This window comes from Branchiostoma belcheri, unplaced genomic scaffold (genome assembly GCF_001625305.1).
Source record: "Branchiostoma belcheri isolate BF01 breed outbred unplaced genomic scaffold, Haploidv18h27 scaffold213, whole genome shotgun sequence".
In the NCBI taxonomy this organism is placed as follows: Eukaryota; Metazoa; Chordata; class Leptocardii; order Amphioxiformes; family Branchiostomatidae; genus Branchiostoma; species Branchiostoma belcheri.
The window spans coordinates 102630-114483 of record NW_017803636.1 but is presented as its reverse complement, the minus strand read 5'-3'; the positions used below and the strand labels follow the sequence as shown (position 1 = coordinate 114483).

Genomic DNA, 11854 nt, shown 5'->3' with positions numbered 1-11854 from the left:
TGTATATATATTTATATATATTTATATATATTTATATATATTTATATATATTTATATATATTTATATATATGTATATATATTTATATACATATTTTTTCCTGGTCGGCCCCTGTTGCCTACAGAAAAGAGGTATACAACCTGTCTGAATATGTACTTACCAGTGGTCACACCTGGAGGCGCTGCCGTGGACAAGAAGATGTCACGTGCTGACAGCCCCTCCACCAGGACAGTCTTGGTCAAGTCTGACTTGGATAACCTGGGGGATTGAAACAGAGCAACTTATTGTGTCTCTTCAAGTATGGATATATGGATTTATGCATATACCTAAATTATATCCATATGTATGTATGTAGGTATGTGTGTGTTTGTATGTATGTCTGTGTTTGCTTGTTTGTATGTGTGTGTGTGTGTCTGTGTGTGTGTATGTCGGTGTTTGTTTGTTTGTGTGTGTCACCGCATGAAACCCCTCGTTTCCGTGTTAGAAATTGTCGCACACTTTCCCGGAACCCTTTCCTAAATAGACAAGCATTGTAAGCTATATACACTAGCTTATCCTTACCCCACATACTCTACTATAGTGCAATATTGGACCAGGAGGGAAGGGTCACATGGATAAACAGCAATTCATCGGGCACGTTTACCACAGAGACAAGCTGAAGCCTTTCGCACCGAAGTACCTACCTCCAGAAAGTCTTTAAATCCCCTGCTAGTATCATCACAGGGGAAGAACGAACCGCTCTCAAAGATTTTGCCACCAATCAAGTTATAGTCACGTATGAGCTTTCTAGCCAATATTTTGGGACCACTAGTGGGGAAATCTCAGCATCATGTTCAGAATAGTCCTGATTTTGTCAACAAAATCAAAGACATTCAAATAGAAGATGATGAAACCATCACTTCGTATGACGTGTGCTCACTTTTACGTGTGCTCCATACCACCTAAGGAAACAGGAAATAGCTTTGCTATATTGCTACTAGTTTTTTTTCTTATGCCGGATCTAAAAGAATGTACTTTTTTCTGTTGATAAAAAAACATGTTTCTAAACATCATGAACAGCTATTGTTTATGTAAAACGAGTGGTTAGCCCCAAATGGGGCCTTTTATATGCATAGAAACAGGGGCGTTTTCTTCTCGGTACAAAGGCCACATGGCCGAAGGCTACACTTGGAAATACATTTGTGCAATTTTGACATCGTTTTAAGGCGATCTTAGTACACAAATGCCTCCGTCCCTGAGGCGTCGCCAAAACAAACAATAAAAGTAGAAAGCCTCGTAAACGTACATGCAGTGAAACACATCTTTTGTGAGCATCCGTTCATGTTACTAAACTGTGATTAGCAAAAGGTCCGTTTTCAATAGCTTCCGGACAATATAATGTACCCCAAATGGTAACGCACATCAAGTGTGGGGATTCCGTACCCAGTGTTATTTTCAAGTTAGTTTACCGGAATAACTATCACACAAAGGAAGACGGGATTATTTGTGCATACTGAGGTCGGGCGTGGAAACCCTGGGGCGCTATTACGGAACACCGCCGCGAAACGATCACTATAATTGACCAATGGAGCCGGGGACTAAATCCGTGGTTAATACTTATCCTAAGTCAGTACAAAACCACCAACTTGAACGTAACCTAGATATAATCCACATCCTACTAAACAAACATAAGCCATGTTTACAAATTAAATACACTTAACACTTAATACAACATTGAGCAGAAGAAAATGACATCAGCAGGGAAATGCGTACATTAATGTTTACTAGATAAATCGGATTTTCTTACATTCCGACTTTCCCTCGGTTTGATGGATTAGAAGAAGTAGACGTCCAGTAGACGTAGTTCTCGTCAACTGCAATCCCCCGCACATGCTTCCCTCTTTCAGACAGCAGTTGTTGGATATCGTTACCCAGCAGGTCTGAGCTGTACATGCGGGTCGCATCAGAGTAGTACAGCCGGTCCTCTAAAGGAGAGAAATAAACAAAGGATTTATGCACCTATCAACTTATTTATGCAACTGCAACTGCAACTGTTGAGTACCACTACAGAGAATGTAGACGTGCACAGAGGTAATATCTTACACCAAGGACGTTCAATCATGATTGAACGTCCTTGCTTACACGTAGTACATATTTATTTAAACCAACCCTGCCCTCATACAATACAATAAGGTAACACCGACCTACTAAAGAATGCGTTTCAAAATGTTCCTTCTTCATTAATAATTCTTTTGTGTATAAATATATATATATATTGATTAAATTGTTTCTTGCTGTGTTGTTTCTTACCTCTATAGTCTATTGTAACGGCGCGGGGAATAGACACGCCCGTGATGATGGTTGTTTGGTTACTGCCGTCCATCGCAGCACAGACAATTCTGTCATTACCAGCTTCCGCCCAGTACATGAGTCTGTCAAGCAAACAAAACCTCTTATCGACGCCAAATTTTCATACATGTTATTAAATGGTGTTGCCTTCTACAGCGTTATTAGATTATTATTATTAACATAAATGATATAGAATATTCATAATGATAATATAATCCACATAATTCCTACACATAGATGGTCTCTGCCTAAAGCACACATATGGCAAAATAAGAGGTCACAACAAAACAGTAACATGATATTCCAGGAGTCTGGAACACCAGATCAAGTTTTATTACCCTCGCCAAGAAGGTTATGTTTTCATGCGTTCGTGTGTGTGTGTGTGTGTGTGTGTGTGTGTGTGTGTCTGTAAAAAATAACTCAAGAAGGCTTAAATGTATTGTCTTCATATTTAGTAGGCGGGTAGGTCTTGATAAGACCTGGGAATGATTGGTTTTTGGGCCCCTAGCGGCTTGTTATGGTACTGCAGTGGAACTTCCTTTGATATCTCATGATCTGGAGGTGATAGCTATAGGGTTACGAAATTTTAATGGTAGGTAGGAATTGTGCTGGGGAAGAAGTGACGTAGGTTTGGGCCACCTAGCGGCTTGCTCAGGAACTGCAAGGGTGGTTCTTTAAAAATACTTTATTATCTTCGCCAAGAAGGTTATGTTTTCAGTAGGGATTGTTCGTCTGTTTGTCTGTCTGTTTGTTTGTTTGTGAACAGTATTACTCAAAAAGCTTTACATGCATTGTCATGTAACTTAGTAGGTTGGTACGTCTTGATGATATCTAAAAATGTTTAGATTTTGGGCCCCTTGGCGGCTTTTGTTGGTACTGCAGCAGAACTTCCGGAGCATTTGTTGAAATATCTACGAAGAAGATAACTTTTTTTTTTTTTTTTATTCGCAAATTCAACAAAGACAATACAAGACAAGGTGGTGAGGTACTCTAGCTATAGCTAATTTTAGCCTCACCACCAAACATAGAATACAATTACAATACATAACAAAAAACAGAGAACAGCAAGTTAGCAAGTGGGTGGGATGGGTCGTTAAATAGTACAAAGAAATGTTTAGTAGGCTATATAATAAATCAATCAAGTACAAACCGTTTGGTGTCAACAATATAAGTTTGAGTGGTTAGCAAGATATTACAGTTTGTATCATAATATAAATCAGGTAATCCTCTAAGTAAAATATCACATAACAATTGTTCAGACATATTGAAAACATCAAAATCAAAGCCTACCACATTCTGGAGATTGCTGAGTAGGGTGACTCTTTGATAACTCAAGAACCGGTTAACGGATCGTCGTGATTTTTGGTATGTAGGTAGCTTAAGTGATGCCTGGCATAAGTATGCGACAATTATGCAAATCTGGATGTAATTTGCATAATGTTTGAGGAAATCTATAAATCAGTTGTATTACATTAAAGAACTATTCAAGCTTGTGACATATGTAATTGAGAATGAGTGAAACACAGGGAGATATATTCATTATGGAAATAAACACGTATTTTACATACTTAATGAGAAAATGTTAGAATTACATAATGGTAACTGCCTGGAATTTCATACTTTGGGTATTTGAAAGTTAAGTGAAGGTGAACATTATTAACTGATTCAAACAAGGACCTCATTTGCATAATTTATGACGAAATCATAGAATGGATTTCTTTGTTAAGGCTGTCTTTTGGTGGAGAATATAATCAACTGATGAGGGGCCTATTTGCATAATCAGGAGGAATAATCTTTATCAGTCATAAAGATTAACCTAATTTGGCGAATGTATGAGATCGTGGAAGTCTAGTTAACAGTAGGATGTTAATGAAAGTTTGCACTATGACGTATTTAAAACGATGGACTGGTTGAAATGCATCGAATTTACAAACGTTAACGTACACAGCCCTGTGCCCATTTATGTAAAATGCCTGATTTTGAATTTTTTTTTACTCACCCATTCCTGGGGTCCAGGACCAGGCCCCAAGGACCTCTGACGGCTGGTGACGTCAGAAGTGTTCTAGTTGACGATCCATCCATCTTTGCTACAGAGATGGTGTGTTCCTTATTATCCGTCCAGTAGATATCCTCTCTAGCGTGGTCCAACGCCAGGCCATAGACCACTGCATACAAAAGTAAGGACGTTTTGTAAAAAATATGTTTGAAAATGCACACGTCAAGAAGATTTTGATATACATACATGTACTATATAATAGAAAATTTTTATATACGGAACAGTTCACGACAACATCGCAGTAAACACAGTAAGATTCCCCAATAATACCGGGGTCACACCAATAAACATGTCATTACAAATAGGCTCCCAGTCCAACCTGAGATATCCTTAACATGTCACAGACAAAACAACCAGTCCGAAATATCCCGATAAGGTTTATAGCGGGAAGCCATGTTCACAGTTACTTACTCCAGATTCCCATTTGGAATAACGACCTGTTTTGGATTCAAAACCTCAAATCTGAATTCTTTGACTAAAATCTATTTCTAAATGCAAAACAAAACACAGATGTGAAAAAACAACAGCAAAAACTGTATAAGTTTTCAGCCATTCTCTTAAACTTCATTTGGTTGACAAATGGGATCCTCCCTACCGCTGCTTTGATTGTATAATTACACACTTATCTGTATCATAGTTTACAGTAAAAACAATCATTGTTAAAAAGTTCGGAATGAAAGAAAAAGCAAGTACTACGAAACCTCCACCAGTATTTTAGATTTTCCTAATCAGTTATGCAAATGATTCTCCGATGGACTTTTCCAGAGGAACACCGTAAGCACCTTTACCTGTTCTATTTAGAATCTTTGGCGGGTCAGTCTCTGAAGATTATCAAAATCAGCACAGGAAAGGTCGCGCTAGTGTTCTGAAATTTTGGTTTCTGATGAATCAGGCTGGGATTAAGATGGTGTTTGTGTGTGTGTGTGTGTGTGTGTGTAAGTGTGTGTGTGTGTGTGTCTGTGTGTGTTTGTGTGTGTGTGTGTATGTGTGTATGTGTGTGTGTGCGCGCGCGCGCGTGTGTGTGTGCGTGCGCGTGTGTGTGTGTGTGTGTGTGTGTGTGTGAGTATGTGTGTGTTTGTGTGCGTGCGTGTCAACTTCGTCTACAACAAAGCTAGTCAGCGACTTTTCCTTTTACGTAGACTGAAGCACTTCCACATTGCAAAGGATGAAAGGTCACGCTAGTGTTCTGAAATTTTCAAGTCAAGTCAAGTCAAAGCCTTTATTTTTCTTCGAAATGCTTGTTTGGCGCAAGGCCGCTTTTCAACAAGGTCGAAGTTGAGGGGAGGGGTCACGGATAAGAACCAAATCCATACAAACATAAATAATAAGTAATTAAATCAATACAATAAGTAAATGAATAAGTTCACAAATAAATCATTAGGTTCGTAGCCAATTTAAGTCCATGGTGAGTCCCAGTTATGTCTGTTCTATAAGTGACTTGAAGGTATGGATGGATGGTGCTGCCCTAATGTGGGGCTGGATGTTATTCCATACCACTGAGCTGGAGTAAGCCAAGCTTCTTCTGTAAGCTTCCAAGTGCGGCCTCGGAGGGATGAGACAGTCAGTAGAAGCTGATCTGGTATTCCGTGCCACTTCATCCCTTCTCAGGCTGAAGACTCGTCTCATGTATGGTGGCAGTGCATTTCTCAAGGCCTTATACACCAGCAGAGCTTTTTGCTGTTGATGTATAGTCTTCACAGTCTTCCAACCAAGGCGCGATAGGATTTCTACTGATGGTGTTCTATATGGAGCTTTCAGAATAAGTTTTCCCACCCGGTTTTGGATTCTTTGCAGCTTGTCGTACTGCACCAAAATCGCTCCATCCCATACTGTGCATGCATAAGTTAACTGTGGTAAGAAAATTGAATTGTATAAAGTGACAAGAGCAGCCTTTTGATTTCTGGTTTCTGATGAATCAGGCTGGGATTAACATGGTGTGTGTGCGTGTGTGTGTGTGTGTGTGTGTGTGTGTGTGTGTGTGTGTGTGTGTGTGTGTGTGTGTGTGTGTGTGTGTGTGTGAGAGTATGTGTGTGTTTGTGTGCGTGCGTGTCAACTTCGTCTACAACAAAGCTAGTCAGCGACTTTTCCTTTTACGTAGACTGAAGCACTTCCACATTGCAAAGGATGACCTTGTCACTGTGTACATTTCTTATATAAGACCCATTACTGAGTGATACGCAGTCCCTGTCTGGCATCCGGGATTAACAACACTGCTGAACAATAAGATTTTGAGATTCCAGCGTAGAGAGGTCCGTATCATCATAGGACATGACTACACCTGTTACTCCAAAGGATGCTCACACCTCGGCTTGCCTTTTCTTCACTCCAGACGTTCGAACCTGACTTTAAAGTTTGCCAAACATCTCCTAGTGTCTGAGCAATAGCCCCATGAATGAACATTAGTTGCCGACAGACCTGTTCTGATAGTAATCTGGACATTTTGAAGTGTCGAACCGAACGTTATACTGAGTGCTGTACCACACATGCTTCATTTACTGAATACGTAATTTTATTTTAATGCTTTTTAATTGTCCTATTTGATTAAAAAAACCTGTATTCTTTTATCCGATTTTGGTGTATACCGATTTTATAAATGAATCGATCGTTGTGTATGTAAGACTCTCGATTTTATCTTATGTATATAATGCTTTTGCAGTCAATCTGTAATATCACACCATCAATTCAGCCTGCTGGCTGCCACTGTTGCGATGTAGATGTCATAATAAACCATTCTACTAGGTGTGTGTGTGCCTGTGTGTGTGCGCGTGGGTGTGTAAAGCTAAATGTTGTAAAAAAAACTTAAACACAATGAGAGAATTAGCTGGGCCCTTACATCTGCTTGAGGACTATCCTGATAGATAATCCTTTTTGTAAGACCATACATCATCATGTAGTGTTGTGTTTTGCAATAATTGTCTCCAATGGCAATGAAAACATAATGTAATGATATTTTAACTCACTGCTGATGTCTAAGATGGTCTCCCTGTCACTTCCATCATGACGAGCCCGGTGGATTTTGTTGTTCCGGTTATCTGACCAGTACACGTAGTCCGTGAGCGGGTCGTAGTCCAGGGCGTATGGCTGTCCTACATCTCCGAGCGGAAGCGTGGCGTTCGATCCGGAAGTAATGTTAACTTGGAGAATGATTTCTTCATTCTTGTCAGCTACCAGTAGGAATGGCTCGCTGATGTTACTGGAGCCGGGGTCTCCTAAGGAGGAGGAAATAACCAGAGTATTATCAGAACAATCGTGTTATGTCTTAAATTATTATCTACTTTCGTACTTTGAAAAACTATTTGCTCATCTATAAAACTGTGCGAGAACTGGAAAACAAGTCACAGAAACCTGTAAACATCATAATGGATAAAAATGGAATAAAACATACAAAGCCAACAGAGGTTCTTAAAGTTTGGGAAGAACATTTTAAAATGCATTTGAATAATGAGTTCCCTCACCAGGAAGAAGCTTTAGAAGAAATCCCCGATGCCCCAGATATTACAGATAAAGGCCCACCAATAAGTAGGGAAGAAATCAAAGGCGCAATAAAGAAGATGAAATTCAGCAAAGCCCCAGGAGCAGATAAAATCACTGCTGAAGTGCTAGCTACAGGGGGAGAAGGTATGATTGACATGTTACATCTGATCTTTACTAAAGTATGGAATGAAGAGATACCACCTAGAGAATGGTCAAAAATGTTGGTTGTCCCCGTTTATAAGAAAGGAAGCAAGTTTGACCCCGGTAATTATCGGCCCATTGCACTACTGTCCATCCCCGGGAAAGTTTTCCTTAGGATCCTACTAGACAGGATGAGGGAAAGAACAGAAGCTCACTTCAAGGAATCCCGGTTCGGCTTTAGAAGCGGGCGGGGTACAGTTGATGCTGTTTTTGTAGTTGGACAAATTTTGGAAAAAGCGAGGGAAAGAAAAGTTAACCTTCATTTCCATTTCATTGACTTCAAAGCTGCCTTTGATACTGTCTGGAGGAAGGCTCTGTGGAAAATGATGAGAGCCATCGGGGTAGAGGGGAAAATTGTAAACATCATAGAAGAAATGTATAAGAACACTCAGTGTGCTGTCATTATCAACAGGCAAATCACCAGTCGGTTCCAGGTGGGAGTGGGAGTCAGGCAGGGTTGCTTATTGTCACCTGTCCTTTTCAACATATTTCTTGAGTTTGTGATGGATGAGCTGAAAAGTCTTGATCCCACTTTTCAGCTACATGACAACCTCTCTACTGAGGAGAGATATGCTGATGACACCACTCTTATAGCAGCTATATTTAGAAAACTTCAAATCTCTACAACAGAACTTGAGTCTGCATGTAAAAAATGGGGGTTAAAGGTCAATGCGGCAAAATGTAAAGTTATCACTAGTGAGGAACAGATAACATCATGATAGAAGACACAGCAGTTGAGAAGGTCCCTGAATTTGTCTTTCTTGGAAGTGTCGTCCCTGGCACGACTAGCGACATTAAGAGGAGGATAGCACTTGCTGCCTCTGCATTTGGTAGGCTCAGAAAAACAGTATGGAACCGAAGGGATATTAGCAAAAACCTCAAAGTACGGCTGTTCCAAGCACTTATCCTGCCAATTGCTACATATGCATGTGAAACATGGACCCTGAAAAAATCGGACGAACTTCTACTGCTATCCTTTGAAATGAGATGCTTAAGAGTGATACTCTGTATCACCCTGCGGGACCGCATCCCAAATGCAGAAATCCGGTCAAGACTTGGGGCGGAGCAAACCATCACTGACAGGATACGCACTAGAAGGCTCAGATGGTTTGGGCACGTGATGCGTAGACCGACAAACACCCTAGTTTATAAGGCGTACCATCAGGACTTCCAAAACCCTAGAACCCGGGGAAGACCACCCAAGAGGTGGAAAGATCAGATCCAGAGTGACACAGGGATTACTTTAAGTGTAGCTGAGGCTATCGCTCTTGACAGAACTGGTTGGAGGAACCTGACGGAGGGGAGCAAGGGGCCAGTACCTGGCCTGGGCACTTAGGCAGTAGGCAGGTAGGCATCTATAATGATCGCCAGGCAATAAAGAGTGAAATATGACGTGCCAATTATGGCGATTTACTGGCACTATTTAGAAACCGGTCAGACTTAAACTCCGACCCTGAACCTTCCGGTCTCGGACCAGGCAGCGTCACGATGGAGCAAGTAGAAATCTACTGTATTTTCAGACATCGCTTGTCTTAAAACAGTTATATATAATGGAAAGAAAATCTGCTCTATGATATGTGTTGTTTTTATGGTTTCGCTGCCGCATCCTCTTTTTTTGTATTTATTCACATATATTTATGAGTATTGGACGAAAAGCAAAAATTGCTTATATAACACCTTCTACTCAAAAACATACGAGTATAAAACACATTGACAATTGCAAGATACATGCATAATTACAAGATGGATAAAACCAAGATAAATACAAACAAGACAAGTTGGTGACTCATCACATACGAGAATCTGCCCGTACAGTAAATGAAGTTTTGAACTACATCAAAAACATTACGGTTTAGTAGGTGTGAGAGTGATGTGGACCTTCCAAGTAGTAAGGAACATAGGGAACTGTCATTGAGATGTTGTAGCTCTACTATGTTAGAGAGAGACGATAACAAAGGACTTCTTTGACTGGAATAAAGTTTACAATGTAGAAAGTAGTGCTCAGTTGTTTCACTATAATGATAGCCACATACACATGCCGCATACTTGCAGAAAGTGCTCTTAAAAGTTGGTATCGATGACGTCACGCAGTAACGTCACCGGTTCCCCTGGGAAAAAAGCATGGGTCGCGTTTTTGGTCCGTCGCTTTAAATTGAAGGAAGAATACGTCAGATTTTGACCTTGAATGATAGATCAGAGTTTGACCGAATCAAACTCGTCCGACATCAAACTCTTTACTATTTCGCCGTGACTGGCATCTTGTTGATGCTGTCATAGCTAGGAGCGAGCAGTTATAAAAAGCGCTACAAAGACGTCTGTAGCACTTACTAGGCTATCTCTGCACACCAACCAAAGAAAAGAAGACCGTGATAGCAAGGAGCCTTAATCCGATCAGGTTTCAAAGTTGGAATATCAAGTTCTCCTGACGTGGGCTTAAAGAAATGTAATTTGGGCATAAAAACTCTTAAAGTATATAAAAGTCTAGTTCAGAGGTCGTCTGACATCATAAAACGCAGCACTGTTTGAAAAGTCAGATTTTCTCATGTTTCCAAGCTTAGACACGTTGGTGAAACCTGACGCGTCCTTGTCGTGTACTCGTGAAACCAAAGTACCAAACTCAATACCTACTGCAAAAACACAATTCTGTCTGGAAAACTATCTCTTATCAATTCAAAACAAATCATTGAAAACGGCATACCAAAACTTAGGATTAGTGCCCACTCTCTGTAAATTGAAAAAGGTAGCTACAGTAACACACCAGCCAATGAGAGACTGTGTCCCACATGCCATAAAGACGTTGAAAACGAATTCCATTTTAGATTGTCTAGCTTATGATGTAGACAAACACAATTATTACAGTATATTGCATGTAAGACCGATATAACGCTACCTCATACAAAGATAGCATGGGACCGCGCCCTTTTGTCCGACGACGTCTCTGCGTACCTCATACGCTCATATGATTACCAATAGAGACCGCGCCCTTTGTCAGAAAACTTCACGCTGGTCGGCAATCAACATGAGTTTTCATTAGAGACCGCGCCCTTTGATAGACAACGTACCTGATCGCGAGTTCTTCACGCTCGTCGGCAATCATATGATTACCAACAGAGACCGTGCCCTTTGTCAGACAACGTACCTTGATACTTCACGCTCGTCGGCAATCAACATGACTTTTCAATAGAGACCGCATCGCTTTGTCAGACAACGTACCTGGCTATAAAACAGGACAATAAAGTTGTTGAGGTCAGTCGTTACTCCGCCCACACCTGAAAATGACAGCTATGGCTCTGTATCCTCCGTGCATCGTGTGTCGGGAATTAGTTCGACCGAAACAGGAGGCCTTGCATGCACATTAGGCTAGTCTTACGCCAAAATACTCTGAAATGTTGCCATCAACCGTAGAACGTCCTTGCATCAACACATAATGCAGTTTACTTGTGTAATGTTTTCAACTTCGTGTTCTCCAATGTTTCAGGAAATGTTATATAACAGAGGAAGTTAAACCTCCCTTATAAAAAAAAAAAACATGGTATATAAGACTCGTCTCGTCTCTGAGTGACACCACAAAACACATTAGACAACAATGCACAGGCAAACCGTGCATCTTTTGTCCCTTCTAAAAATTACTTTTACACAACAGTGGGCTGATATTTGAAAAACACTGAGCCGGCCCCCCTCACCACCAACGAAAATGACTATGTTTGCAAAGGTGAAATATGTCAAGGTCGAGGTTCCCAATAGTAGTTTGGTAAAATTCTGATTAGTAATTGTGTTGTTTTCTTCCCATGACAAA

At 40.5% G+C, this 11854-nt stretch overlaps 1 protein-coding gene across 1 annotated transcript in view; it reads right to left on the bottom strand.

Moving 5' to 3' along the window:
• The window catches only part of LOC109469961, an 18685-nt gene extending 10533 nt beyond the window's left edge, over positions 1-8152 (bottom strand). Inside the window, exons 1-6 of the mRNA XM_019768727.1 lie at positions 8146-8152; positions 7344-7592; positions 4327-4492; positions 2289-2410; positions 1786-1963; positions 160-257 (exon numbers count right to left, since the gene is read on the bottom strand). Of these exons, the coding sequence (XP_019624286.1) occupies positions 160-257; positions 1786-1963; positions 2289-2410; positions 4327-4492; positions 7344-7592; positions 8146-8152 (820 nt within the window). The remainder of the gene's footprint in view (positions 1-159; positions 258-1785; positions 1964-2288; positions 2411-4326; positions 4493-7343; positions 7593-8145) is intronic.
• Between the last annotated feature and the right edge of the window lie 3702 nt (positions 8153-11854).